This window comes from Perca flavescens, chromosome 6 (genome assembly GCF_004354835.1).
Source record: "Perca flavescens isolate YP-PL-M2 chromosome 6, PFLA_1.0, whole genome shotgun sequence".
NCBI lineage: Eukaryota > Metazoa > Chordata > Actinopteri > Perciformes > Percidae > Perca > Perca flavescens.
The window spans coordinates 25,046,223-25,073,273 of record NC_041336.1 but is presented as its reverse complement, the minus strand read 5'-3'; the positions used below and the strand labels follow the sequence as shown (position 1 = coordinate 25,073,273).

General features: G+C 40.8%; 1 protein-coding gene across 1 annotated transcript; it reads right to left on the bottom strand.

The window, feature by feature from the left end:
• Window positions 1-1,690: 1,690 nt before the first annotated feature.
• On the bottom strand, window positions 1,691-26,616 carry LOC114557367 (uncharacterized). Its single transcript, XM_028580798.1, has 13 exons — window positions 26,537-26,616; window positions 20,088-20,297; window positions 19,860-20,001; window positions 19,446-19,730; window positions 19,105-19,288; window positions 6,470-6,752; window positions 6,081-6,244; window positions 5,617-5,899; window positions 4,833-4,996; window positions 4,372-4,654; window positions 3,588-3,751; window positions 3,124-3,406; window positions 1,691-2,246 (listed from the first exon to the last, which is right to left on the bottom strand). Exons 1-13 carry the CDS (start codon window positions 26,614-26,616, stop codon window positions 2,072-2,074), a joined length of 2,700 nt encoding a protein of 899 aa, XP_028436599.1. The 3' UTR covers window positions 1,691-2,071.
• Window positions 26,617-27,051: the final 435 nt, after the last annotated feature.

Sequence of the window (27,051 nt, the reverse complement as noted above, 5' to 3'; positions counted from 1 at the left end):
GTCAGCCGTCACTCTCTGAGTAGCCTAGCATATGCTTCAGTCCATCGCACTCCCTCGGTCTTTCGGTCGTTCTTTTTTTTTTTTTGCCTAAAGATTTCAGCCTTTATTTTGATAGGAAAGCTGAAGACATGAAAGGGGAGAGAGAGAGGGGGGGGGATGACATGTAGGAAAGGGCCGCAGGTCGGAGTCGAACCTCTATATTTACCAACTGAGCTATCCGGGCGTCCTCTTTCTCTTTTAATCAGTCTGTTATTGTTGTTGAAAGCTTATGAAGGAGCTTTCTATATATTTTTTTATATATCCTAGGCTATTTATTTTAGATAACTTTCATTTATGTGTTGCAGCTGTATATTTTCAAACTGGTAAAGGAAACCCTGTCTTTGCATTTTATTTTAATCACAATCTGTTTTAATAAAAGAGCTTGTGAAAAGTGGCTTTGACTTAAAATTGAACATTTACTCCACTTTGTAAAAAAATACAGAGCTATATATCATGTATCGCCATTCAGCGTTACGGCGATGCGAGGAAAAATTTGGGTGCACCTAAATTTTGTGCTGGTGCACCTAAATAAAAAAAGTTAGGCGCACCATATCCTCAATGAGAGGCAATATTTCAATTTATTTTACACAATGGTCTCGGTTTCACGTGTTTCATCCATCTGCTGTCGTTGTCGCCGTTTCTCATTTCACCCGTTTCTGTGAATACACCTGGGTCAGAGTGTCCGTGGAGGACCGCGCATTTTCCTGTCAAGTTGGCTTTGTCTTCTTTTGTACGTACGCCACGTTTATAAATGAGGCCCCAGAACGTTTCATTTTACTAAGGTTTGTAGACTATTAAGATACCAATACCAACATAGCTCATAGTGTGTGAGTTATGTAGTTCCACAGTGGAGGCACCATGCTATTATTCCTTGGTCATTTCTTTATAGTTACTTATGCCTGTAATACATCTACTGGTAAAGGGAGATTTAGCCAATTCACTATTAACTGCTAAGCACTCAGGATCCTGTTCCTGTTCAGTAAAACATTAGAAACCATCTAGTATTAAGGAAGCAAATGTGAAGGCCACTTTTTGTTAATTAGGCTATGTTTCCCAGACTGAGTTCCTGGTTTTCCCACCCATGTAGCTATCAATAGTTATTATTCACATATTTTAAACAGCGTAAACCCTGATTTTGCCCTCACATTTCACCTTGAGAGAAAATAAACACTTTGTCTGACATTATATCATTTTGTTTGTCAACTGTTTCAAGTTCTTCATTTAAGTGCTGTTTACAATGAGTAAAATGTTCAAAACAAATATTTAATCAAATGGAAATATTCTCCATGTCTTTTGCATCATTTGAGAGACACTCCCCCCAAAGATTATACTGTTTGTAGCCCAGTAGAAATGTGATTACAGATCCATACAGATTTCCATCAAAATTAAACTGATATGATGCATGACTTGCATCCAAGAGAGCTATGTTGCTGCTTTCTCTCAAGATGTAGGGACAATTTAAAACATGAATAGGCCTCTCAGCTATATGCTGTTGTTTTTGTCAGTATGCTGTGTTTTTATACCCAAAAATGACCCATTTGAAAAGAGAACCAATCATGTCTTGACAAAAACAGAGTTTGTTCTGCGAGAGTAAAGTAATGTTTATTTTGCAAGTGCAGCCCAAGAAAAATTACAACACACAATGCCAGACACAGCCAAGAGAACTATTTTGCTGCATTTTCCCATGGGAACAGTGTCATAGGATCAGGAACAGAATCTACGAGAGACTGAGGAGCTCTTCTAAGGTCAACTGATTTCACAATTCCCATTAATGGGAATGATGAGATACAAAACGTGTTAACTTCATGACAGCAAACATGTCAAATTTTATATTTATTTCTTTTTCAAATAGAAGGTTACACATGTGCTTTGGAAAGTGGCATTAAGCTGTCGGGTTTGGCTCAGATTGATTAAAATAGGGCCCATAATGTCATTGAGCATAAGTTTAAATATTCTATTGAAGCAAAAGAAGCAGAAACTTGCAGATTAGCGATAAAATGAAGTGAACATGAACTGAGGAATTACTTCAGACTCAGCCACAGGCATAATCAATGGAATTATCTGATTCTATCTCAGTGACTTCCACCTCACACAGTGTCAGGTATTCTTGTCTTCCAGGAATCACAATGTTTACATAACGACCTTCCATTCCATTACACGTAAAGGTTTTGGAGTTCCCAGCTGCGATAGACGAGATAACGGCACATCTGATGAGCAATAAAATGAAACAGAATTATAAGTAAAACTGGGTTAACAGACACAACCTATGCATAAATCTTACCCTTAGTTGTATTTAAATACTGATCATGCCATTGCTGTGAAAAATATGTCTTTCTATTAGGGCTGTCAAAATTGCTCAAAAATGACGTTCGAATATTTCCTCTAAAATAACACCGAATATTCGAACTATTTGAACATCTGGTTGCGCATGCATCCAAGGTGGCGCGCAACATCGTGACGTCAAAATGATGCAGTATACTGCCGAACCGAGGTTGCACACGCTCTTTTTTTTTTCAGCGGCGCGCGACAAAGCGGAAACAGGAGGCCTGAATGAGTTCGCCGACAACCGGATTCCAGGACTCTCAGTGACTGCAGGTCTCTCTGGTAAATTTACTGGATTAAGATGACCTCTTTTATGGTGAATGAAAGGCTCGATCCGACGAAGTAGGTCAGTGAATCAAATCGAAGCACTGATGGCAATGCTGCTGCCAGTTCTGCCGTTGTTTACCTTTTTCTTCTTCTTCTAGTCCGTAGAAAGGGCAGCGTCGGTAGCATTTGCTCATTAGCGCCACCGCTGTTCAGGAGAAGACTGCAGCTAGTGTCGCGAGCACCAGCGCAGGTATAAATAGTCACAGCGATCTCATGATGTCACATTTGTATGCGCCAGCTGGGCTGCATCCAGTATGTAACAGCTTTCAGGCGCGCTAGCAAAGCAGACAGCCAGACAACCTCTGCTACCGCGAGCGTTTTTTTCCACTTTTTTTAGTTAGTGAATTATGTAGATATCCAGTGCTCTAATTTCCTGTATCTTACAAAACCAATGTTAATGTTTAAATCTAAATCTAAAACAGAAATTTCTGTTACCTGGGATTATCATTGCCATTGTCATTGAGAGAATTTCCAATGCGGATCTCGGCACCATTGATTCTTTCGTGGCAACAATCTCCTCTGTTGGTGATGGTGACAGTGTTGATTTTATACGTCTTCAGGAGGTCCAGTCTCCACCATGGTTTTAAATCGTTTTGTGTGTGGCTACAGGAGTCCTGTCCGTAATTGCTAGCACGATTTCCATCAATGGCCCTTTCAGGGACGCCATTCCACCCCAGGGAGGACTGAATCACCTTTCCACCTTTAGCAATATTAGGATCTGAACAAAGTTACAAAATATGTTGTTATAGATAGTTTATGGAAGGCACAGACGTATATAACATGTGTCGATCTGACCAAACGTGCCGCTAATGAACAAGCAGTGAGCATATTTGATTGAACTTTGAATGTGACTGTCTGTTCAAAGTAATCTGTTGGTCACATTATATAGTATGAATCACCAGTTGGAGCAGTGTTTCCTGAAGGCTGACCAGTAACTTCCACCTCACACAGTGTCAGGTATTCTGCTCTACCAGGAATCACAATGTTTACATAACGACCTTCCATTCCATTACACGTAAAGGTTTTGGAGTTCCCAGCTGCGATAGACGAGATAACAGCACATCTGACAAACAATAAAATAAAACAGAATTATGAGTAAAACTGGTTTACCAGACGCAAACTATACATAAATCTTACCTCTAGTTTTATTTAAATACTTATGCTAAATCTGTGCAAAATATGGCTTTCTCTTAGGGAATTATGTAGATATCCAGTGCACTAATTCCTAGGGGTGGGAATCACCAGAGGCCTCACGATACGATATCATCACGATACTTATGTCACAATACGATATTATTGAGATTTTAAAGATATTGCAATAGTCTGCGATATATTGCAATTTATTACCTTTTTTTCAGCTTCAAATTTTTCCCAATTTCAAATTATGTACCCAAAAGAAAACTTTGTCAACATCTGTTTGATCTAAAAAGATACATTTCTCTGTTTGTTCATCTCACTTCAGTTTTATTGCTGCAAAATAGGATTGTCAAGCAGACAGACTGACCAACACGTATATAATAAAAGATCGATACTTGACGTCTGTGTATCGATACAGTATTGCAACGGAAAATATTGCGATACTATGCTGTATCGATTTTTTCCCCCACCCCTACTAATTCCCTCTCACTTACAAAACCAATGTTAAATGTTTAAATCTAAATCAAAAACAGAAATTTCTGTTACCTGGGATTATCATTGCCATTGTCATTGAGAGAATTTCCAATGCGGATCTCGGCACCATTGATTCTTTCGTGGCAACAATCTCCTCTGTTGGTGATGGTGACAGTGTTGATTTTATACGTCTTCAGGAGGTCCAGTCTCCACCATGGTTTTAAATCGTTTTTTGTGTGGCTACAGGAGTCCTGTCCGTAATTGCTAGCACGATTTCCATCAATGGCCCTTTCAGGGATGCCATTCCACCCCAGGGAGGACTGAATCACCTTTCCACCTTTAGCAATATTAGGATCTGAACAAAGTTACAAAATATGTTGTTATAGATAGTTTATGGAAGGCAGAGACATATACAACGTGTCGATCTGACCAAACGTGCCCTATTGAACAGGCAGTGAGCATATTTGATTGAACTTTGAATGTGACTGTCTGTTCAAAGTAATCTGTTGGTCACATTATATAGTATGAATCACCAGTTGGAGCAGTGTTTCCTGAAGGCTGACCAGTAACTTCCACCTCACACAGTGTCAGGTATTCTGCTCTACCAGGAATCACAATGTTTACATAACGACCTTCCATTCCATTACACGTAAAGGTTTTGGAGTTCCCAGCTGCGATAGACGAGATAACAGCACATCTGACAAACAATAAAATAAAACAGAATTATGAGTAAAACTGGTTTACCAGACGCAAACTATACATAAATCTTACCTCTAGTTTTATTTAAATACTTATGCTAAATCTGTGAAAAATATGGCTTTCTCTTAGGGAATTATGTAGATATCCAGTGCACTAATTCCTAGGGGTGGGAATCACCAGAGGCCTCACGAAACGATATCATCACGATACTTATGTCACGATACGATATTATTGAGATTTTAAAGATATTGCAATATTCTGCGATATATTGCAATTTATTACCTTTTTTTCAGCTTCAAATTTTTCCCAATTTCAAATGATGTACCCAAAAGAAAACTTTGTCAACATCTGTTTGATCTAAAAAGATACATTTCTCTGTTTGTTCATCTCACTTCAGTTTTATTGCTGCAAAATAGGATTGTCAAGCAGACAGACTGACCAACACGTATATAATAAAAGATCGATACTTGACGTCTGTGTATCGATACAGTATTGCAACGGAAAATATTGCGATACTATGCTGTATTGATTTTTTCCCCCACCCCTACTAATTCACTCTCACTTGCAAAACCAATGTTAAATGTTTAAATCTAAATATAAAACAGAAATTTCTGTTACCTGGGATTATCATTGCCATTGTCATTGAGAGAATTTCCAATGCGGATCTCGGCTCCATTGATTCTTTCGTGGCAACAATCTCCTCTGTTGGTGATGGTGACAGTGTTGATTTTATACGTCTTCAGGAGGTCCAGTCTCCACCATGGTTTTAAATCGTTTTGTGTGTGGCTACAGGAGTCCTGTCCGTAATTGCTAGCACGGTTTCCATCAATGGCCCTTTCAGGGACGCCATTCCACCCCAGGGAGGACTGAATCACCTTTCCACCTTTAGCAATATTAGGATCTGAACAAAGTTACAAAATATGTTGTTATAGATAGTTTATGGAAGGCACAGACGTATATAACATGTGTCGATCTGACCAAACGTGCCGCTAATGAACAGGCAGTGAGCATATTTGATTGAACTTTGAATGTGACTGTCTGCTCAAAGTAATCTGTTGGTCACATTATATAGTATGAATCACCAGTTGGAGCAGTGTTTCCTGAAGGCTGACCAGTAACTTCCACCTCACACAGTGTCAGGTATTCTGCTCTACCAGGAATCACAATGTTTACATAACGACCTTCCATTCCATTACACGTAAAGGTTTTGGAGTTCCCAGCTGCGATAGACGAGATAACAGCACATCTGACAAACAATAAAATAAAACAGAATTATGAGTAAAACTGGTTTACCAGACGCAAACTATACATAAATCTTACCTCTAGTTTTATTTAAATACTTATGCTAATTCTGTGAAAAATATGGCTTTCTCTTAGGGAATTATGTAGATATCCAGTGCACTAATTCCCTCTCACTTGCACAACCAATGTTAATTGTTCTAATCTAATATAAAACAGAAATTTCTGTTACCTGGGATTATCATTGCCATTGTCATTGAGAGAATTTCCAATGCGGATCTCGGCACCATTGATTCTTTCGTGGCAACAATCTCCTCTGTTGGTGATGGTGACAGTGTTGATTTTATACGTCTTCAGGAGGTCCAGTCTCCACCATGGTTTTAAATCGTTTTGTGTGTGGCTACAGGAGTCCTGTCCGTAATTGCTAGCACGGTTTCCATCAATGGCCCTTTCAGGGACGCCATTCCACCCCAGGGAGGACTGAATCACCTTTCCACCTTTAGCAATATTAGGAACTGTAAAAATTCACAACATGTGTAATTAAAGGGGTGATAGGATGATTATATAGAGTATTTCACACTGTTCCTTATGGTCTCCTAATGGGGTATGTAACATTGGTTGGTCTGAAAATGGCCTGCTTGATATTTTATTGGCCCTTATGCATCCCTGTGTTTTGGCCCTATTTGTAACAAGAGCTTTTCTTCCAAATATGGTATGCTCGTGAATATTTAGATGAGCTGCGCGCTGATTGGTTGAGCGAATTGCCATCCGCCGACATTAGAGATGCGCGCTGATTGGTTGAGCGAATCCCCAATACACACACATTAGAGAAGCGACAGAATCTCATATTCCATCCTCCATTTTGGGTGGGCCTGTTGAAAAGTGGGTGGGCCTAGGCCCGTCAGGTCCACCTCACATTTCACTTCACAGAAAAAAAAATATTGGAATGAGATGGCTAACTGTAGTAGCGTTTATTCCAATATCTATAATTGCCTAATTTAGAGATCACTTTTTTTTTTTTTAACCGACTAACAATAATTGTGGTGTTTAGGTGTTTCGTCAGCTGCGACTGTCCCTTCATAGCTGTGTGTAGCTACAAATCACGGATAGTTAGTTTCATTTTTGGCGTAATTTGAGTATATTTACGGTTTGAATTTCGTCACGCCACGTATACAACATCTAACTAAATGTCTTTTAAAGCTAACAACGGTGTCCGATTTCAAGTTGATGAATTTTTGTGAATTCCAGAGGAATTCTAAGAGGAGGCTAGCTAGCTCCATCCAGCCGCAGGCTCTATCACATCCAGCCGCAGGCTCTATCAATGAGACTCGCGGACAAGAGGCGTGTATTTCACCAATCGTTTGTTTAAATAACTCAACACATTATAATTACACACATTATAAGATTAACTGGAACCTGTGGTAAGAGATTGCTGGCGTAACAAGCTCGCTGACTGCGCTCTCACTCACACACACCTGGCATTAGGAAGAGGGGAACTGCAGGCCCTGGAGCTCTGTCAGAGCACCGGCGTTTAGTAGTCCATTAGCGCACAAAACGGTGACTTTGGGCGGGTATGAAGTGCCGTGGGTTGCCAGCCGTAACGGAGCTCAATCGAGCTCACAGCAGGCCGGGGTCTGTGAAGGAAGGCAGGCCGGGCGGTGAGGCAGTAACCCAGGCAGCACTGGCCGCTGAAGTCCGACACACAGTCAGACAAAATTTGCAATTAGACATACATTTTTGTACAACGGCCCATATTTGAGCTTTACATAGTTGATTCATCGCATAAAAAAGTTTCAGAAGTGAATTTTGTAATGGAATAGCAGAGATCTGCGTGACCTAGATTCAGAAGACTACCTGATCTCAGGTCAGTTGTGTAGCCTATGTAAATGTTGGGGCGTGACCGTTCTCTTAATACACCCACGGCTGTGACAAAGGTTCCGGATTTTGAGATGCTTACATAAGCTACTAGCTTTGTTGAGATTCGCCCGTTTTCAGCGGCAGTTTCAAAATATGAGATTTTCATAGTAAAAGGGTGTCTATGCGATTTTGAGCTCATATGTATGTCCTATTTACCCACTGAACTGTCGTTATTCAACTATGACAGGGTAAAATCGGTTTTGCATTCTATCACCCCTTTAAAATATATATGGAAGGCACAGACAAATTACATGTGTTGATCTGACCATATTTGCCACCAAAGAACAGGCAGTGATACGGTTTCCCACAGAAAATGTGTTAGTTAAGGTGGTAGGGTGGGCATTGCCGTCAGACCGGGGGAGGGAGGGGGGGCTTGTTTGTGCGATAGACTATAGACTCTGTACTACATTTAACAATTATTTATTAAACTTTAAATATTAAATTTAAATAATATATAATATTATAAATAACCAGCTTTTTTTGACGACGACGTAGTTAAGGCGGTAGGCGTGTGTTGCTTAGACGGCCGCCTTAGCTGCAAAGTGCTGCGGGAAACCCTGCAGTGAGCATACAGTATTTGATTGATCTTTGAACGTGTCTGTCTGCTCAAAGTCATCTTTATATGGTACAAATCACCAGTTGGGGCTGTGTTTAGTTATGGAATATGATAAGATTGATAATAGATAGATGGGCACACATACTAAATATATCCATTAAATATTAAAATGTGAATGTATTGGGGAAATATCAATAATTTGATTCAACCAATTAAAGAATAATCTCACCAAAATGGCCATTTGTCTGTCCTAGAACAGCCAACAAGACAAAGACCACAGATGGAGTCATCATCCTGTGGAGGACATTCACACTCATAAAATGTTATTAAACATCAAATAAAATACCTATGCATTATTGTTTTTAAACACGCATGCTAAACATAATACACACACAAATATTTTAAAGAGGAACATTTGCTTGACTAATTTAAAGGTCAGTAAAGAAGCCACACCTGAACTCCATCTTAACATACCATTGCCATCTTTATAGAAACCTGCCCAAATCGACCTGTTTCTGTGTATTTTGCACCGCTCCTTCTCCCCATTCCTAAAACATTAAGGGGTCCAGCCATTAAGTGTCTTGTGAATGTCTGGTCTGGAGTTGGAACACAAAGCTACTATGGGCCTTTCCCATTTCCCAGTTTGTGCATCCTTGATTCCTCTCCTCGAGTCTTAGTCCCGCCCACAGGAGATTCGAGCTGAGGAGTCGAGGAAAAGCCGCGAGGAGAGAGGAGTCGAGGCAACAGCCATTTAACAAACACGAGACATCTCTGCCTCCGAGCCGTCGTTAAAAGCGATGTCAATTAAATATAACGAGCAGCACCACTGCATCAGCTGTCTATCGTTTTGTCATACGCTGCATTTCATGATCTCTGTCAGAGGAGCAGAAGTGTTCATGACAACTTCTGTATATTTACTTTGAAATCAGCTCAAGATACGGCGTAGCGTTAGCGTGCTAGGGTTGATGCTTTCTCTGCGGAGAGCAGTCACTTGACCAAAATCAAAGCCTTTGCGATTAGAAATTCGCATTTTAACATATTGCAAATGTTCAGCCCTATTTTTTATCAAAGTCCGTTAGATATGTATATGTATCCGTCCTCATATCACTAACATTAACCATCGTGGACAGGCTTTAACATCCCAGCAGATTCTTTGTGTCGCATTACGTTTTTTGCAAACGGCAGTTTTCTTTATAACAATGTAGCGGATCATACTGTTATAGTAAAGCCACTGTATGCAAAGCCGTGACTCGTTCTGAAACGTTTTTCAAATGTTTTTGTAGTGTTCCCTGGACACAAACCAGTGAGAGCCATTAAAAAGAAATAAATGATTATACATTATAGGCCTAGTTCTGTTAATGATCATGGTGCTGCAGCCTCATAATGGGATTAGTATAGCTTACTTTTTTGTCCGCAAGATTGCACCTAAATTAAATTATAGGTGTAATACAATTCCAGTTTTCACCAGTAATATTATAAGTTAACTGTGATTAAATATGAAATTAATACACTGTTAATGCTTACGCATTGACTCGAGCAGCAAGTTTCTCCCACACCAATTCTCTCTTTTGCAGCAGCGGCTGCTGTCTTGCTTTTTTAATGAAATGCATGTTCAAACTCACTGTTTGTGTGCATGAGTATTTCCGCTGACCTGTTTGTTTGTGGTTGTTACTAGGGCTGCAACTAACGATTATTTTAATAATCGATTAATCTGTCGATTATTTTTTTGATTAATCGATGAATCGGATAAAAAAAAGCATTAATTTACATAAACTCAATACATACATACTTATTGTTTTAGTTAATAGTTGTGTAAAGGTAAGTAACCCAAATAGCAGATACAGACAAGACACACAGACAGACAGACAGACAGAAAGACAGACACACACACACACACACACACACACACACACACACACTTATTCATTAAATTATTACCATCATTGTAGTAAGTGCAAGTTAAGTTCATTTATACACCACACAATATTATATTTGTCAACAATAACTGATATGGGACAAAGCACATAATATACATAACAGATTGAAAAATGAATGGGCCAAAAAAGGCGAGTGAATAAAACCGTGCCTTTAGTCTTGCAAAGTATATATATATATATATATATATATATATATATATATTCAACAACAACAAAACGGATGCGTGAGATATAGCTGTTTTCACACATACAGGTAATTCACTTCTCGTTCATCGCTAAAAGTTCAAATCATTTTAACGTTATTGCGCAACCTTGCCCCTGTTTTCACCTGTTGCTGAGTAACGTACGTTAACATCCCATGATGGTCTCTTGAATGTAGCATACCTGTAGCAAGCTCCTTTTGTAGTGATAAACAAACGTCGAAGCGGAGCTCCGTGCTACAGAGCGGCGATTACTAGTTGTTTAAGCCGCTACAGACCTCCGTCACAGCTCGGTTGTATCAGCAGCATTTAGGAGATGTGTTGAGCCGCAAAAGAGTTCCTCAACACCGGCTCTGGTGCCCTGCATGGAGCTCCGTCAGGTCAGCGGTAGCTGGTCGTTCAGTTATCAGACACTAGGTGCCTGTCAGCCGTGGACACAGCACCGCGAGCTGCCGGTCATTTCGGCGGAGATTACGGATAAGTAAGTAATGAAACGACTGGTTAAGAAAATAATTAATGTAGTCCCTGTCGCTTCCATGTTGTTTGGGTATCTCTATGGTAAACGCGCGTGGGGAAGGATGAGCCCCGTTCGGAGCTACGGGAGCCCAGAGGGGAGCGTTGGCTGATGTTAAGGAGAAAATCGATTTTTCATTTAAACAAATCCACGTTGACTACACATTCGAGTTAATCAATAAAATCGATTTATCTCCCAGCCCTAGCCGCATCGCGACCAATTAAACCTGCAACGTGTTACAAGTTGAGTTTTATAAAAAATGAAAGCTGCGAGCAGCGTTGGACAGGCCCTCGCGCCTCTGCGCGCTTCGGGGTTTCTGGCGGATGCCGCTCCTTGCAATCGTGCATTTGCGCGGCACTCAGACACCGCATCAGTGATCAATGATACCTCACACAATAATGTACAAGAAACGGGTCATTAGTTATTAAAGAGGGTGTGGCTTGATCATATGGAGTGGGGCAAACCGTCACCAATTAAAAAGGAACTCTTTGCTGAGTTCAATGATACCTCACACAATAGTCTACATCAAATGGGTCACCAGTTATGAAAGGGGGCTTGGCTTAAGCATAGGGGGCGGGCCAAACCATCAGCAAAGAAGAAAGAACTTTGCTGAGTTCAGTGACACCTCACAAAAGACTTTGCCTTAAACGGTTCAAATGTTATGAAAGGGGGCATGGCCTGAGTAAGTGGGCGTGGTTAAAGTATAGGGGGCCGCTCAGTATGACATGTAGACCACACATTATAAGTTTCATGTAAATCGGATGATGTTTGTCATATTAGGCTTATTTCCTGTTGCCAGTGGGGGGCGCTATGACCAAAAGTCAATATTGGCCTGTAGATGTCCTCAGGCCTGGACTCTTGTTGATTGTGTGAAATGTCACGCAGCTATAACAATGTACACTGTAGTTAGAGCCACTTTCTTGTTCATCGCTAAACACTTGTCAGGGTTGGACTCTTATGAATCCTGAAAAGTTTTGAGCCAATTGGACAATGTACACTGAAGATACACCCACTTCCTGTTTCGATGGCGAAACGCACAAAATGGCCGCCCCGCCATGGCCATGCCCTATGACGAAAAGTTTTTCTTTTAATAACTTTTCATCTGTAAGGTCTTAAGATGGCACAGACCAAATTTGAAGTTGATCGGATGAAATCTCTAGGAGGAGTTTGTTAAAGTACGACGTAGAAATGGCCAAAATCGCACTTATTTCGAACTTTCAATTCAAAATGGCGGATTTCCTGTTGGGTTTAGGGTATGGATCCAATGACGTTTTTTGTACGTCTTGACATTCTTCATATGTGTACCAAGTTTCGTGAGTCTACTTTAAACGTACTGCAGGGGCTCCATTTTTTAAGTCTTTTAGGGGGCTTTAGCGAGCCATTTTTGTGTAGGGGGTGCTAGCGAGCCATTTTTGTGTGCCTTGTGTGAATTTTTCACCAGGCCTGATACGACCGCCAATTTCGCGCTGTCGGTGCTCTGGCCCTAAAAATTACAAAAAAACACATTCAGTGTTCTGTCAACTAAATTTCTGTTGACATTCCAAGTAAATACCAAACAAAACAGAGCAAGATGTCTATGGAGTTAGAATCATGCCAAAACCACACACAAAACGTGTTTTACTCACGCCCAACGATTCAACCTGTGTCACGACGCTGGTTATAGTGACACAGTGATGGTAACGGTGGATGAGTTGTTACCGGGTACAATCACCGTGGTAACTTATTCTGAACACCTAACCTGGTCGGGAGCACGTTAAGTTGGAGATCAGAGATCAACCGATGTAAAAGCACCGCATAGGCCTACTGACCAGTCAATAGACTACTCGATTGATAACGCCGTCACTGTTCTTAGAAGATCCGGTGGAGCCCGGTGGAGAGAGAGAGAGAGAGAGAGAGAGAGAGAGAGAGAGAGAGAGAGAGAGAGAGAGAGAGATGCGCTCATCAAAGTTAAAACCTTTAGAGAGAATTGCATATCCGCTTGTTGAGCCGTGTGTCGCCAATGCGCACATCGGTTTGAATTATGTTTTCATATATTGTATTTGCTCTCATGATCGCTTCCACTGCCAGGGTTGCAACTGATCATATAATAGGCGAAAGCAACGACAGTTAATGGAAAGCACAAGTGTAATTATGGTCAGATATTGTGCCTGACTGATGGGGAAGTGATATTGATAAGCCATGTGATTTAGGCCTACGCATCTAGGCTACAGCGTCCGCTATTCTTTTTTTGCCAGCTTTCCTTCCTGTTATAGGAAGCAGCGACTGTATTGTGGTTGTTAGGTTAGGTAAAGCCGGGTAACTGAAGAAATCCAGCATGTTGATCTTGCTTCGTAGTAACCTACAGGCTGCCGATCTCACAGAATTCTGTGAAATGAAAAACTGTGGCAGTTTCACAGATTCGCCGAAAATTCTGTGACGGGCCCACGGATGCGATGCATGTATGTTTGTTCAAAACCACATGGAGGATCTTTGATGCTGGACATGCTGTGTTTCCTGCCTTGTGTGCGTTATTGCTCTATAAACCATACACCCAAAGACGTAACCATACAAACCTGTAACCTGTCTTCTTCATAATGCTTGGAATAAAAGAATTGTGGAATTGAAAGTGATTGGACAAGAACTGTTCTTACCGACACCTCCACTGGTCTCACGCCAGCCACCCACAGCCCTCTACACCTCCTTTTCAATGTAGGTCAATGACATCATCATCTGTGGTGTACGCACAGATTCCCTGATCACAGCACGTCTATTTCTGTACAGAGAAGCTGTATACAGCTTTGCTGTTATTGGTATTTTTAGCCCAATAACCACTGTTTTAATCAACATTTATTCACCAGATCTTATCATGGTTTAATTGTATTTCTTTTAATGTTATTATTTCGGTCTATTTCGGCCAGGGAAGCTGCTTTGTTGTTTTGATAGTTTTTAAACTATAATACTACATCTAGCAACATATACGTAGATATTAACATAGTATGCATTTCTTTACTTTAATAATATTATTTTGGTCTTATTACTGGTGAAATATTACAGTAGGCTGTAAGACAGAACACGATATGATCAGAGTTGGGTGCATGCAAAGCCGATTTCCCACAATGCAATGCCGGCATTCATTTCAGAGAATCAGACAACGATCAGCGGGTCTTTAACGCCAGCATCGCTTCAATATACATATATATAATCAGTGGTTTTGTCATCAGCAACAACACGTTGCTCAGTTTTGTTCCAGTAAGTTATGCACCATAATAACATTTAAAAAAATCCGCGTGTATATATCTATGGTCCTGGTAGGCTTACATTTACTTAACAGCGCCACCTGCTGTTGTGGAGTGCAAATTACAGGACATTTGTTAGAAAATGTACCTGCATTTGTGTGTGGATCTGAGGGCATTTGTGTGTGGATCAGCAAGGCGGAAAGTTAGTGCCAAAAGTCACGTGACAGTTTTGTACTTGTAGAATTTGTTTTGTACTTGAAGGATTTGTTTTGTACTTGAAGGATTTGTTTTGTACTTGAAGGATTTTTTTGTACTTGAAGGATTTTTTTTTTTTTTCCGTACTTGTAGAATTTGTTTTGTACTTGTAGGATTTTTTTTTGTACTTGAAGGATTTTTTTTCCGTACTTATAGAATTTGTTTTGTACTTGAGGGATTTTTTTTTGTACTTGAAGGATTTTTTTTTTGTACTTGAAAGATTTTAGTTTGTACTTGCAGGATATTTTTTGTCATTGAAGAAATACGTTTTTGTATGTGTAAAACATACTGTATTTGTTTGATAGGTAGGTTTCTTATTTGCAGAACAAAATGCATTAGTTTGTGAATGATGTTTTGTATTTGCAAACCACACTGAGTTTGTTTGTGAATCGTTGGGCGTGAGTAAAACATGTTTTGTGTGTGTGTGTGTGTGTGAGGTTTTGGCATGATTCTAACTCCATAGATGCCTACCATTTGAGACAAAAATGGAAATGCGCTGAAACCATGCAGGAATTCATAGTGCACCTTTTAAGCTATTAATCCAGTTTAGCTTTAGCAATTTAGCTATTCAGCATTAACACGCATTTTCTGCAGGAAGGCATTTTGTAGTCTTCATTTAAACCCCGTGAATCATAATTAAAGCAGTGCATCTGTTAATGGTCTTGGGTGGAAGTCACTAGTGTTATTAGACTGGAAGGTTAGTGAGAAATATACAAGTCAGAATTACAATAGTCCTTATATGATTTTATTTTAAAACTGGAAGGTAGGTGGACCAGATGGATGTAAAATTGGTCTAAATTGTCAATGATTAAAAAATGAACAAAATCATTGACAAAACACAAGCCATTAAAAGAAGACATCTAACAACTAATCTGGGGACAATTGATTCAAAACGTTATTGAGAATGGGACTGTGTGTTGTGGTGGTGCAGAAATTTGTGGATTGGTTCAGAGCACATTATATAATCCGTTATCTCTAACACACTTCTAAATATTGTTCTAAATATTCAATAATTACTCAGAGTTAAAGTTATGCTTGTCTACATGCTACTTTCAATAGTTGGTGGTGGGGTCCACACGGCACAAAATTGAAATACGCATAAGCATACTGTACATAGGAATGTACACAAAATGATGTCTCCTGCCGACAGTTCAACATTAACTGGTGTTTCTTCTTGTTTGTTTCTTTATTTATTGCAATAACTTTTATTTTAAATACATTGAATCCTATGTTTTCCCTCTGAAATAATCTCCATCCCTAGAACAGTTTCAGACAAAACATTTAACTAACACATTGTTGGATCTAACTTACCCTTATAGGATATCTGTCCTGGTCCAGAGATCAAGGTCCCAAATATGAATAAAGAGTAATGAAAAAGAAAAAAGGGACATGATCACAACAATATAAAGGGTAATAACTTCAACATTAGTAAAATGCACATAAACATTAGAAGCACTTGGTTATAAGTATATACTTTAGTCATGTTGTATTTATATATTGTTATTTTACAGTTCAAAATCAAACTCTTCTTTTTACTCTTCCTGCTAAATTGTGCAAAGCCAAATCTTCTGGAAGCTTAACCTAGCTTAACCCTAGCTCTGATGCACTCTCAGACCTTTAAAAATGATTATTTTCACACATGTATGATTATTACCTTGTCATTACCAAGCTGTAATGTAAAGTGGCATTTGATGTAGTTCACTTTTTACAGTTACGTTATGGAAAATGGGAAAAAAAAAGTTAGAATAAAGTTGATCAGTATTCTACTAACCACCTACCTGGAAGCTATCGCGCGTCCTGGAAGCACCTGTGATTTGCATGCGTGCATAGAGAGCAATTCCTTTTTATACTTTTTTTTGCAACTGCTTGTTGTTACAACTGTTGTTTTTGTACCCTATTCATCTTCATTTCTTAAGAGGGCACACCCTGCCTGTTCAAATAATGGCCCAATGTTAGCCAACCCTCATTGATATTAATGGGGTGGAAATAAGAAGTAACACCATTCCTCTTTCCTGTAATTTCCAACCTCTAACCTGCAATTCAATCCCTATCCTAGTTTTCCTGTTTTCTGTTTAAACCCCTCCTTGCATTATATTCTCTATATAATGTGTGTATAGTGTGTGTGTGTGGTTTGATGTGTGGGTGTGGGTTTGTGTGTATTGGTGTGTTTGCATGTGACAAGCCACATAGCCACATAGGTCAGTCCTGCTTTTCTAATGATGCCATGGTCTGCTGACCTGACTTGGTTTATCTTAGGTCTGATGTGTGTTTTTTAATGCTTGCATTAGTTTCTAACAGATCTTTTGTTGTGTTTGCCTGCAATTAAAATATAATGTGATTCCTGTTCATATTGTGAGTGTTTTCCCAGCTACATACTGTAATAATAAGAGCCTCAATCTCCTGGTGACACATTGACATATTGCCTTGTTAGAGAGCAGTCAAATCAGCCAGACATTATTCTGGCCACTGACTGGCTGACAGTCCCCCATATGGGACACACTCCAGAGTGTGCAGTGACTGCTCTCTCTAAGTACTTAACCTCTTGTTAGAAGAGCGGACAGTAATAAAATGTGTGATATGGTTGATGTACACACCATCTGGTCCTTGGTCAAATGCTCAGTGATAATTTGGAGACATTATCACACAGGAATTATCATATGGCATTGGAAATTGATAGTGATGTATGTATTTGGACATGTATTTTAAACTTCAGTTAAGGATGATAATGATTGTAATGGTATACTGCACTGACTTAATGGCAAGATACAAAAAACTTTATAAGGCTGTATAAAAAGTATTAAATCTTAACTGTGTAATTATCATGATAAAGATGATGGATCATATAGTAACAGTTAATATGGTGATAATATTTCAATCAAATTTCTTGCAATAAGATGGTGTATTCACTTGCTGAGACAGGATTAACTAAAAAAGTGCACTCAGTACAGTGCAGATCTCCTCCAGGTTTGTCTCCCTTTCCCCTCCCAAACAAAGAAGAGCGAATCGGTATAAAACCGAGCAGTCCACACTAGGGATGCACCTTGACACAGTAAACACATTAATGAAGTAAACAACGTCCACAGCAGTGCATTTTTCATTGTATTTTAACTGTAAAAAATAAAAAAGAATAGCCAACATTATGCCTGGCACACAAGTGGGAAAAACTGTTTTTGACAAGGCCTATGTTTACCCTATCTCAAGATCCAACCAATATCCAAAATATTAGCCTTTTAGATTTAGAATCCCATAAAGTAGACTACCCCCACGCTCTATTCACATCGTAGGAAAGTACATCGCTATCGCCAGATGGGTGACAATGTAGTTTGGCAAACTTTCGCTGTCCAGGGTATGATGAAGACATGTTGGGTGGGTGAAATTAGAAAGCTACCATTAGCTAACGAGCAGCAGCCGGCCGTTCGGTCGCTCCGCTCCCGCTGTAGGAAGACTCATTTCCAGAGAGAACGCTGACAGCCTGGGAGAGGCACGGTCTGGTTAACACAAGTTTTTAGCTGTGACTGTCCTTCCTTTGCCGTATCTAAAGTTGCTGCATTTTGGCTGCTGTCTGGAGATTCCTTCATGCACAACTCGTATTCTTTTGGATGTTTCATACGCAAATGTCTTAACAGCGCCGATGTTGTGTATTGTTTAGGGTCCTCGTCACCACGAGACCAATCGGCATTTATAAATTGAACATGTAGCTCGACTTGAATCGCCTTCTTTTGACTGAAAGTACTGCCAAACAACACTTTTTCTGCTCACAAGTTCCATTTTCACTTTCTCACAGCCTACTGCCGTTGCTAGGTTGCTACTGCATTCCGTCTAGCTCCAACTACGTCATTACGTCGACCACGTAACTCTACAAAGAGTAGTGAAGTAACAAGATAGTTCAGTCCAAGATGGCGGAGCTGCAGCTCTGTCATGGGTGTGTTTGTTTGCAATGGAACGTTCTATTGAGTTTCGCCTCTTGTTACTTCTATTGCCTACTCTTTGGCAAGAGCAGAAACTCACCACAACGTTCGCCTCTTTTTCTCGAGTTTCGCCTCTCGTTACTTCTCTTTGGTACCGTTCGGTCGAAACAAATTCTAACGTTCGGCAGTACCCGAACTCCGTCAAAAAGCCCAAAGTTCTGCCGAATTCCGAACCGAACTCTGGGTTCGGTGCATCCCTAGTCCACACACAAGTGATTATGGCTTTTGGAAAGAAACTGTTCTTGAATCGGTTAGTCCTTGTTCTGATGCACCTGTAGCGCCTGCCTGAGGGCAACAGGTCAAACCGATCAAAGCCAGGGTGGGAGCTGTCCTTGGTGAGGTTTTCTGCTCTGCTGAGGCAGCAGGAGATGTAGCTCCATCAAGGAGGAGAGAGGGCAGCCGATGATCCTCTGTGCTGCCTTTACTACTCTCTGAAGCCTCTCCCTGTCTGCCACGGTGCACCTGCTGTACTACCTGTGTCAGCAGGCTCTAGATAGACGAGCGGTAGAAGGTCAGCAGCAGGTTGGAGTCCAGGTTGTGCTTCCTGAGTACCCTCAGGAAGTGTAGCCGCTGTTGAGCCTTCTAGATGACCGCTGTGATGTTGTCTGTCCAGGAGATGTCAGCGGGGATAAGGACGCCGAGAAACCGGAAGGTGTGGACCCTCTCCACACACTCGTTGGGCTAGGTCGGTGCTGTTCTTCCTGAAGTCGACAATGATCTCCTTGGTTTTCTTGGTGTTCAGAGCCAGGTTGTTCTCTGAACGCCAGGCTGCCAAGTTCAGGACCTCCTCTCTGTCGGCTGCCTCGTCTCCCTTTGAGATGAGTCCGACCACTGTGGTATCGTCAGCAAACTTGACGATGAGGTTGTTGTTATGGGCCGGACTGCACTCGTGGGTGTAGAGACAGTACAGGCCGGGACTCAGCACACAGCCCTGTGGGGAGCCGGTGCTCAGCGTGCGAATGGAGGAGGGATGGGGGCCGAGTCACACCGACTGGGGCTGGTTGGTGAGAAAGTCCTTTTATTCAAAGGCACATGTGAGAGGGGGGAGGCCGAGAGAGACCAGTTGGGTGATGAGACTGTCCAGAATGATGGTATTGAAAGCTGAGCTGTAAGCCACAAAGAGTATCTGGACGTAGCTCTGCTGCTGCTCTAGGTGGCTCAGCGCAGAGTGGAGAGCTACAGCGATGGCATCCTCTGTGGATCTGTTTGCGCGATATGCAAACTAATAGGGGTCAAAGTCTTGGGGGGGATAGTCCTTGATGTGCTGAAAACCAGTCTCTCGAAGCACTTCATGATTACCGGGGTGAGGGCCACAGGACGGTAATCATTTAGGCTGGTGGTGGGAGACTTCTTCGGCACTGGGATGATTGTGGCTGATTTTAGGCAGGGCGGGATGACTGCCTGGGCCAGGGAGAGGTTGAAGATCCTGGTGAAGATGGAGGCAAGCTGGCTGGCAGATCTGATGTGTTCCGGATGTTTAGTAACCAGCAGAAAAATACTGAACACAAAATGGTGAGAGAGAGGGATCCCACTCCTGAGCATAGTTGCTGCTCCCTACTCTCTAATAGTGCAGTAAAAGTGATGCTGCCTAAAAAATGTGGCAGAATGTAGCCATTCCTGTTATATATCATCAACTAGCACTTTCGCCTATTATTTCAGCTGACGCTATGCCACACAAAAAAAACTCTGACTAAAGTCTGATTTCCTGTCAGCAACAACTTCTCCAGGATGTACTGTATGTGGTAGGCATTTTCAGTTCCCACTGGTTGCATCGACAACACAAGCCATGATAAAATAATGAAAGGGAAGAAGGTAAAAGAGGTAAACTGAACTGTAGGCCTACATCTTGAGTATTTTTATACTCTGTTTTATGCTATTGCTGTCTTGTTTTTTTTTTTTATAAACCAGACTTGACCATTTTTGGACGAGAGGGTAGAGCTGTGGAGGATGACGCGGCTGAGCCAGTGTCATCTGTGGATGCAATGGCGCTAAACTCGGCAGACTTTTCCTTAAGTTCACAGCTAACGCTAGTGCTAGCTAGCTTTGGTTGGCAAGGTGCTACTGAATTCTAAACAAGACATTTGTAGGTGACCATAATGTATCAATCAACTTTGATGAAGTGTAAACAAAAAAAGTCAAATCAAAAGATCTTTATTTTTTTTGTCAGGCACATTCAGACACAACATACAACAATACATAGCAGACCTGCCAACCTGTATGCATTTTGCGTGGTAGATACGCATTTTGACATCAAAATACGGTGATACGATTTGTCACTTTAAACTACGCGAAAATCAGGTGACTGTTTTGAGTTCACTCATTGACGTGCAGTAACCGTCTCAGTCTTACTCTTGATGATAGTAGGCAGCAAAACTTATGGCTAAAACACATTGACATATATATAAGCTAAAACAGCGTAGCACCCAGGAGCATGCTGGAAAAAAAAAACTAAAGAAGAGTTGGACCAATCACACCGTCGGGTCACTTCCTCTAATGTCAAGTGGGGATATCGCTTATATGTCAATGGGATATCGGCTACTGATAGTGTTATTCATTCCTCCCTCATTCCCGTTTAGTTTGGTTGGTTTCCCCCATATATCTATGGTTTTCCCCAAGGGAGGACTGTGCTTGCAAAGGTAAACGGATTTGATGTAGAAAGGTGAAATGAATTAATTTACGTAGCCTACCTGTCAACTTACAGGTACGTAGGAAGACTTACTCAGATCATGTATTGCAGTAAAAGTAGAAAAAACTGTGTTGTAGAGTTACAAATTACTTGTCAGTTACATGTCCTGCATTCAACATCTTCCCTATGTAATAGTACGAAAGTATTATCAAAATATACTTAAAGTACCAAAAGTAAAAGTGCTCATTATGCAGTGTAATATATTTATTTTATTGGATTATATTATGATCCAATTAATTGTATTAAATATGACCGATAATTTAAATAAAATGTTTTATTTAATTCAAGTAGCCTACTTGAACATAATTATTTTCTAGGGTTTAAAATATATACAGGTTTGACATTTAATGGCAAATTTTTTTCCGTGTGCGTGCCGCCGTGTTCATGAACCAGAACTTCGACAATAAATCAGTAAGTTGCTACTCAAAAAAGTTTTTCAAGGTTGGCAGGTCTGACATAGTCAGTCCCTCCAGGATTTTACAATGCAACAATTCACGCAAATTCAACCAATCACAGTGAATTCAGAGCGACTCGCAATTTTGACCAATCACCACAACTTTACTGCAATAACCGGAGTTTTCCGCAACTTCAACCAATCACAGCAGTCCCACGTGCCAGACTTTGTGTCAGTATGTGACTCTGAGAGCCACTGACCAAGCGGGAGTGAGAACAGGTTGACATAACACATATACGTGGCCAAATTAATTTCCTTGTTTCTGATATGAAGACGATGTGTACCTCGAACATCTCACATTTACCAACAAAACGTACAGCGAAAGACATTTCAGTCCTGCCAACCTGTATACATTTTAACATCAATGTACACTTTAAAGGGGTGATTGAATGCAAAACCGATTTTACCTTGAGAAATGACAGTTTGGTGGGTAAATAGGACATACATGGAACCTCAAAATCCCAATGACACCTCTTTCCTCTGCAAATCTCACAATTTGAAACTTAAACGGGCAAATCTCAACGAGCCGCCTAGTTGACGTCAACTTGGCGGCTCCTCCTCATTTGGCTCTAGTCTCTCTCTTTGTTACGCCCCAACATTTACATAGGCCACACAACTGACCTGAGACCAGATAGTCTTCTGAATCTAGGTCGTGCAGATCTCTGCTATTCAACTACGTAAAGCTCAAATATGGGCCGTTTTACGAAAATTGATGGTTTATTGCAAATTTTGTCTAACTGTGTGTCGGAGTTCAGCGGCCGGTGCTGCCTGGGTTGCTACATCGCCGCCCTGCCTGTCCTCCTTCACAGACCCCAGCCTGCTGTGAGCTAGATTGAGCTCTGTCATGGCCGGCAGCCCGCGGTGCTCAATACCCGCGCAAACTCCCCCTTTCTGGGTGACTGGACTACCAAACGGCGCTGCCCTGACAGAGCCCCAGGGCCTGCAGCTCGCTGTTCTCCCTCCCCTCTTCCTGCTAAATGGCCGGTGTGTGAGTGAGAGCGCGGTCAGCAAGCTTGTTACGCCCGCAATCTCTTACCGCAGGTTCCAGTTGATTTTATAATGTGTGTAATTATAATGTGTTGAGTTATTTAAACAAACGATCGGGGGAAATAAACACCTCATGTCCGCAAGTCTCATTGATATAGCCGGTGAGCTGGAGTCCATCAATGAGAGCTAGCTAGCCTCCTCCTAACGAGACCTCTGAAATTCACAAAAATGCATTAAATTGAAATCGGACAAGTGTTAGCTAAGCTTTATAAGACATCGGGGAACCTGTAATATAAGTGCCGTGACGAAATTCAAACTGTAAATATACTATAGTAATGCCAAAAGTGTAGCTAGCTAGCTAGCCGCGATCTTTCCCCATTGTATTGAATGGGACACATAGCTAGCTAGCTGTTCCTCCTAAAAAGACCCCTGACGTTCACAAAAATGCCTTAATTTGAAATCGGACACAACTGTTAGCTTTATAAGACATTGGGGAACCTGTAATATAAGTGCCGTGACGAAATTCACAACGGTTAGCTTTGTAAGACCTCCGCTTTGTGAGCCCCGGTAGTGCAGTAATCCACAAAGGGTGACTTTGCCCTGGGTATGGAGCCCAGCAAGCTGCCGCTTTCTCGTCAGACTGTGTGGAGCTCCTAAAGTCTGACATGTCTTACCAAATTTGCAATTAGCCATACATTTTCGTAAAACGGCCCATTTTTTAGCTTTATATAGTTGATTTCTCACATAAAAAAAGTCTCAGAAGTGAATTTGGTAACGAAACATTGCAGTGTCTGGAATATGAGACCTGCTGTCTCGTCTCTAATGTGTGTGTATGGGGATTCGCTCAACCAATCAGCGCGCAGCTCATCTAAATATTCATGAGCATACCATATTTGGAAGAAAAGCTCTTGTTACAAATAGGGCCAAAACACAGGGATGTATAAGGGTAAATAAAATGTCAACCAGATCATTTTCAGCCCAACCAATGTTACATACCCTATTAGGAGACCTTAAGGAACGGTGTGAAATACATTATATAATCATTCTATCACCCCTTTGATGTTTTTTCACTCTAAAGTCGCTGAAAGCTGCTGCTGTTTCAACCATGTCGGCTCTCTGTAGCGGGTGGGGCTGTTGCTCAGTTCCCCCCGCAACTGACGTGCACGCACACACACACACACGGTGGATACAGGAAAAACCGATCATGAGACGTACACAATGACCTAAATTGAGGACAGCTACGCTCGTTATTGTAAGTGCAATGATAAGTTAAAGTCCAATAAGTTTATCAAACCGTAAAGGAAATTAACTAACAATGTAAAGATCCACAAGCTTTAAATCCAAAAAAAACTCAAGAATAAATAAATACTTTAAATAGTAAAAACTCAAATCCCTGAATGTAGGAGATATATATATATATATATATATATATATATATATATATATATATATATATATACTGTTGTTCTGCAGCTATGAGTTGACCGAACAAAGCAACACTATTTGTGACCAAAAAGAGACTTAAACTATCAGACTATCTGTCTTTTCTTTTTTCCCTCATCCTCAAATCTCTTTTTTACCTCTTCAGGTTTATCTCAGTCTCTCTCTCTCTCTCTCTCTCTCTCTCTCTCTCTCTCTCTCTCTCTCTCTCTCTCGCTCTCTCTCATTTGCTCTCCTTGTCACTGGCTGCTGTTCCACAAACACAAGCCTGGTGGCAGCAATCAGTCATCCAAATCAAGAGCCTAATTCCTCTCTTTCCATGGTATAATAATGCTGGCTGATAACATGTGTGCTTAAAAAAACATTTTCCTGTATGTTAAAAACTCATAAATGTCATGTTCATCCCAAACAGGTGGGTTGAATTAAGCAAATAAATCTACATATTAAATATTATCATGCTAAACTGATTTTTTTTAAGTAAGATATTTTAGAGGTGTTGAATGCCATTTTAGCACTGATAGGGCCCACCCTCGCCAAACCACATCTCTACACCTAGTCCGAATGCTTGACCTATTGCCAGGTAGCAATTAGCACAGATTTTACTCCAGTTCAAATAAATTCAACTTAACTAAACCAAATCAATGTGCTGCAGATTGATTAGTTCCTACGTGACCATAAGCACACAACTTGATACACTCATTTAATTGAAGACTGGGTAGTAAGTGTGGCGATAAAGTCATATGGTCGATAAACTGGCCAGTTATCAATGGTTATCTGAACCGAAGCAAGTCTTATCTACCACCCCTCAGAAATGCTCTTTCCCTAACCTTAACCAAGTAGGTTTGTGCCTAACCAAACCTTAACACAAATAACACATCATAAAATTGATTCATGTTTTTCCAAAAGCGATATGTAGTGGTTTTGGAAGGCACAAACTAATGATGTTGTGTACTACAGATTGGTGCGTGACATCAGAAAATATAACTGTAGTTCTGGAGATATGAACAAACATTTGGAGGACTTGCTTTAGTTAGACTTGGACTAAAAGTATTATTTGATTTTAAATCAAGTAATTTCATAACTATGTGATTTGACTTTTTTTTTAAATAATATGAAGATCATAGCCTATGTGTTATAATCTAATGGTACAGCTCACATAGTTTTGGTAAGCTAGCTGCAAGCAATAATAAATAGTATGTGGCAACGTGTAAAACTATGCATACAAAAGTAAAGGTAGTTGCTCAGATATGACTGTGCTGCTGGGCTACAAGTAAGTAATAGTGTTTACTTTTCATTCTGATGGCTCATAATCCACTACTATGGTCAACCTTGCACATGCAACTCGGAAGGTTCATTGATTATGCTTTTTGCTTGAACATGAAGGACGGAGTTGTTATTGTAAATAGCATTGGATTATCCCATGTCTTTCAAAAGGTTCAGCCCACATCAAGGTCACATTCAACAATAGCACTGTCTCGAAAAAAAAAGTAGCTTCCTCTTTCACGTCCTACATATACTGTAAACGTTGCCATGTGTAGTTTGTAGCATCAAGACCAATTTGTAAAATTGTGCTTTAAATGAGTGTTTAAACTGCTGTGCCATGTCCTGGTTCAAATTTGATCCTCTCACTGATACCTGTAGCAACATGGCCACACCAAAGGGACCGGTCTATATTTGCAATGCCATTGGCTGTGTGAACAAGGCCTCCATCCCCTTTTACAAACAGTGCTATATAAACTACTGTGCCGTTACAGTTATTTACATATACTTCTTTAAAACACCCTCAAGAGTCCACACCTAGGCTGCCCACTGTCTAGCAGCCAGAAAATAACACAGTGTTAAAGTTCCAAGGATTTAGTTGGCACACAATACAGCCACATTGCCGTGCAACTGTTATGCCCACACACCGCCCTAATAGTACATCCCATTGAGGGACACAGAAGAAGAATAAGTGTGTCAAATACCGTACCAAGCTTTAACATTTACAACAAAAGAAAAAAAAAAGATTTATTTATTTATTACAAAGACATTTTCTAAATCCTGGTACAATTTGCACCTGATTTCCTAACTTTATCTATTGCTGTCCTCTGTCTCGCTCACTCTATACCCTATTTTATTTCTGCCTTTCTTATCTTCTTCCATGCTCATGTTTTCTCCCCCTCTCCCTCACCTTCTCTCACCCCTACCCACTTCACCACCACACTGCCTCTTTTTTACTCCCTTCTCCATTTGTTTGTCCCCCTCTTCCATCGTTCTCTTCTAGCCCCTTGATCCTCTTACTCCTTCTTCAGTTTGTAACCCCTCTGTGTCCCCCAATGTCTACACCCATCCCTCTCTTCTCTCAGCTCACAGGAGGGTCAAGTGCACAGGCTTTTGTCTCAAAACATGTGGAGGGAATTAATTGGCTCCAGCATTTGGCCCTTTCCACCCGACTGCTTCTGTGTGCCTGTCACCTGGATCTCGCTCCCGCTTCTCTCTCTCTCTCTCTCTCTCAACCCTCCCTCCTCTATCTCTCTCTGTCTTTCTTTTACCCCTCCCTCCTCTCTCTCCCCATCTCTCCTTTTCACTCATTCACACTCATCCTTATGTTCCCTTTTTCTTCTCCTTCCACTGTCTCTTTCTCTCTCTCTCTGTGTCGTGGCCCCCTTGTAAGATCAAGCCCTCTGCTGCAGCTGAAGGACTCAC

Coding starts and splice junctions, on each gene's coding strand:
- LOC114557367 (XM_028580798.1), bottom strand. CDS start 26,616: ATGGAAGAGGGGGACAAACAAATGGAGAAGGGAGTAAAAAAGAGGCAG. Junction 6,245..6,469: donor AATGGCAATGATAATCCCAG/GTAACAGAAATT, acceptor ATTGTTTGTCAG/ATGTGCTGTTATCTCGTCTA. Junction 5,900..6,080: donor AGGAAACACTGCTCCAACTG/GTGATTCATACT, acceptor AACTTTGTTCAG/ATCCTAATATTGCTAAAGGT.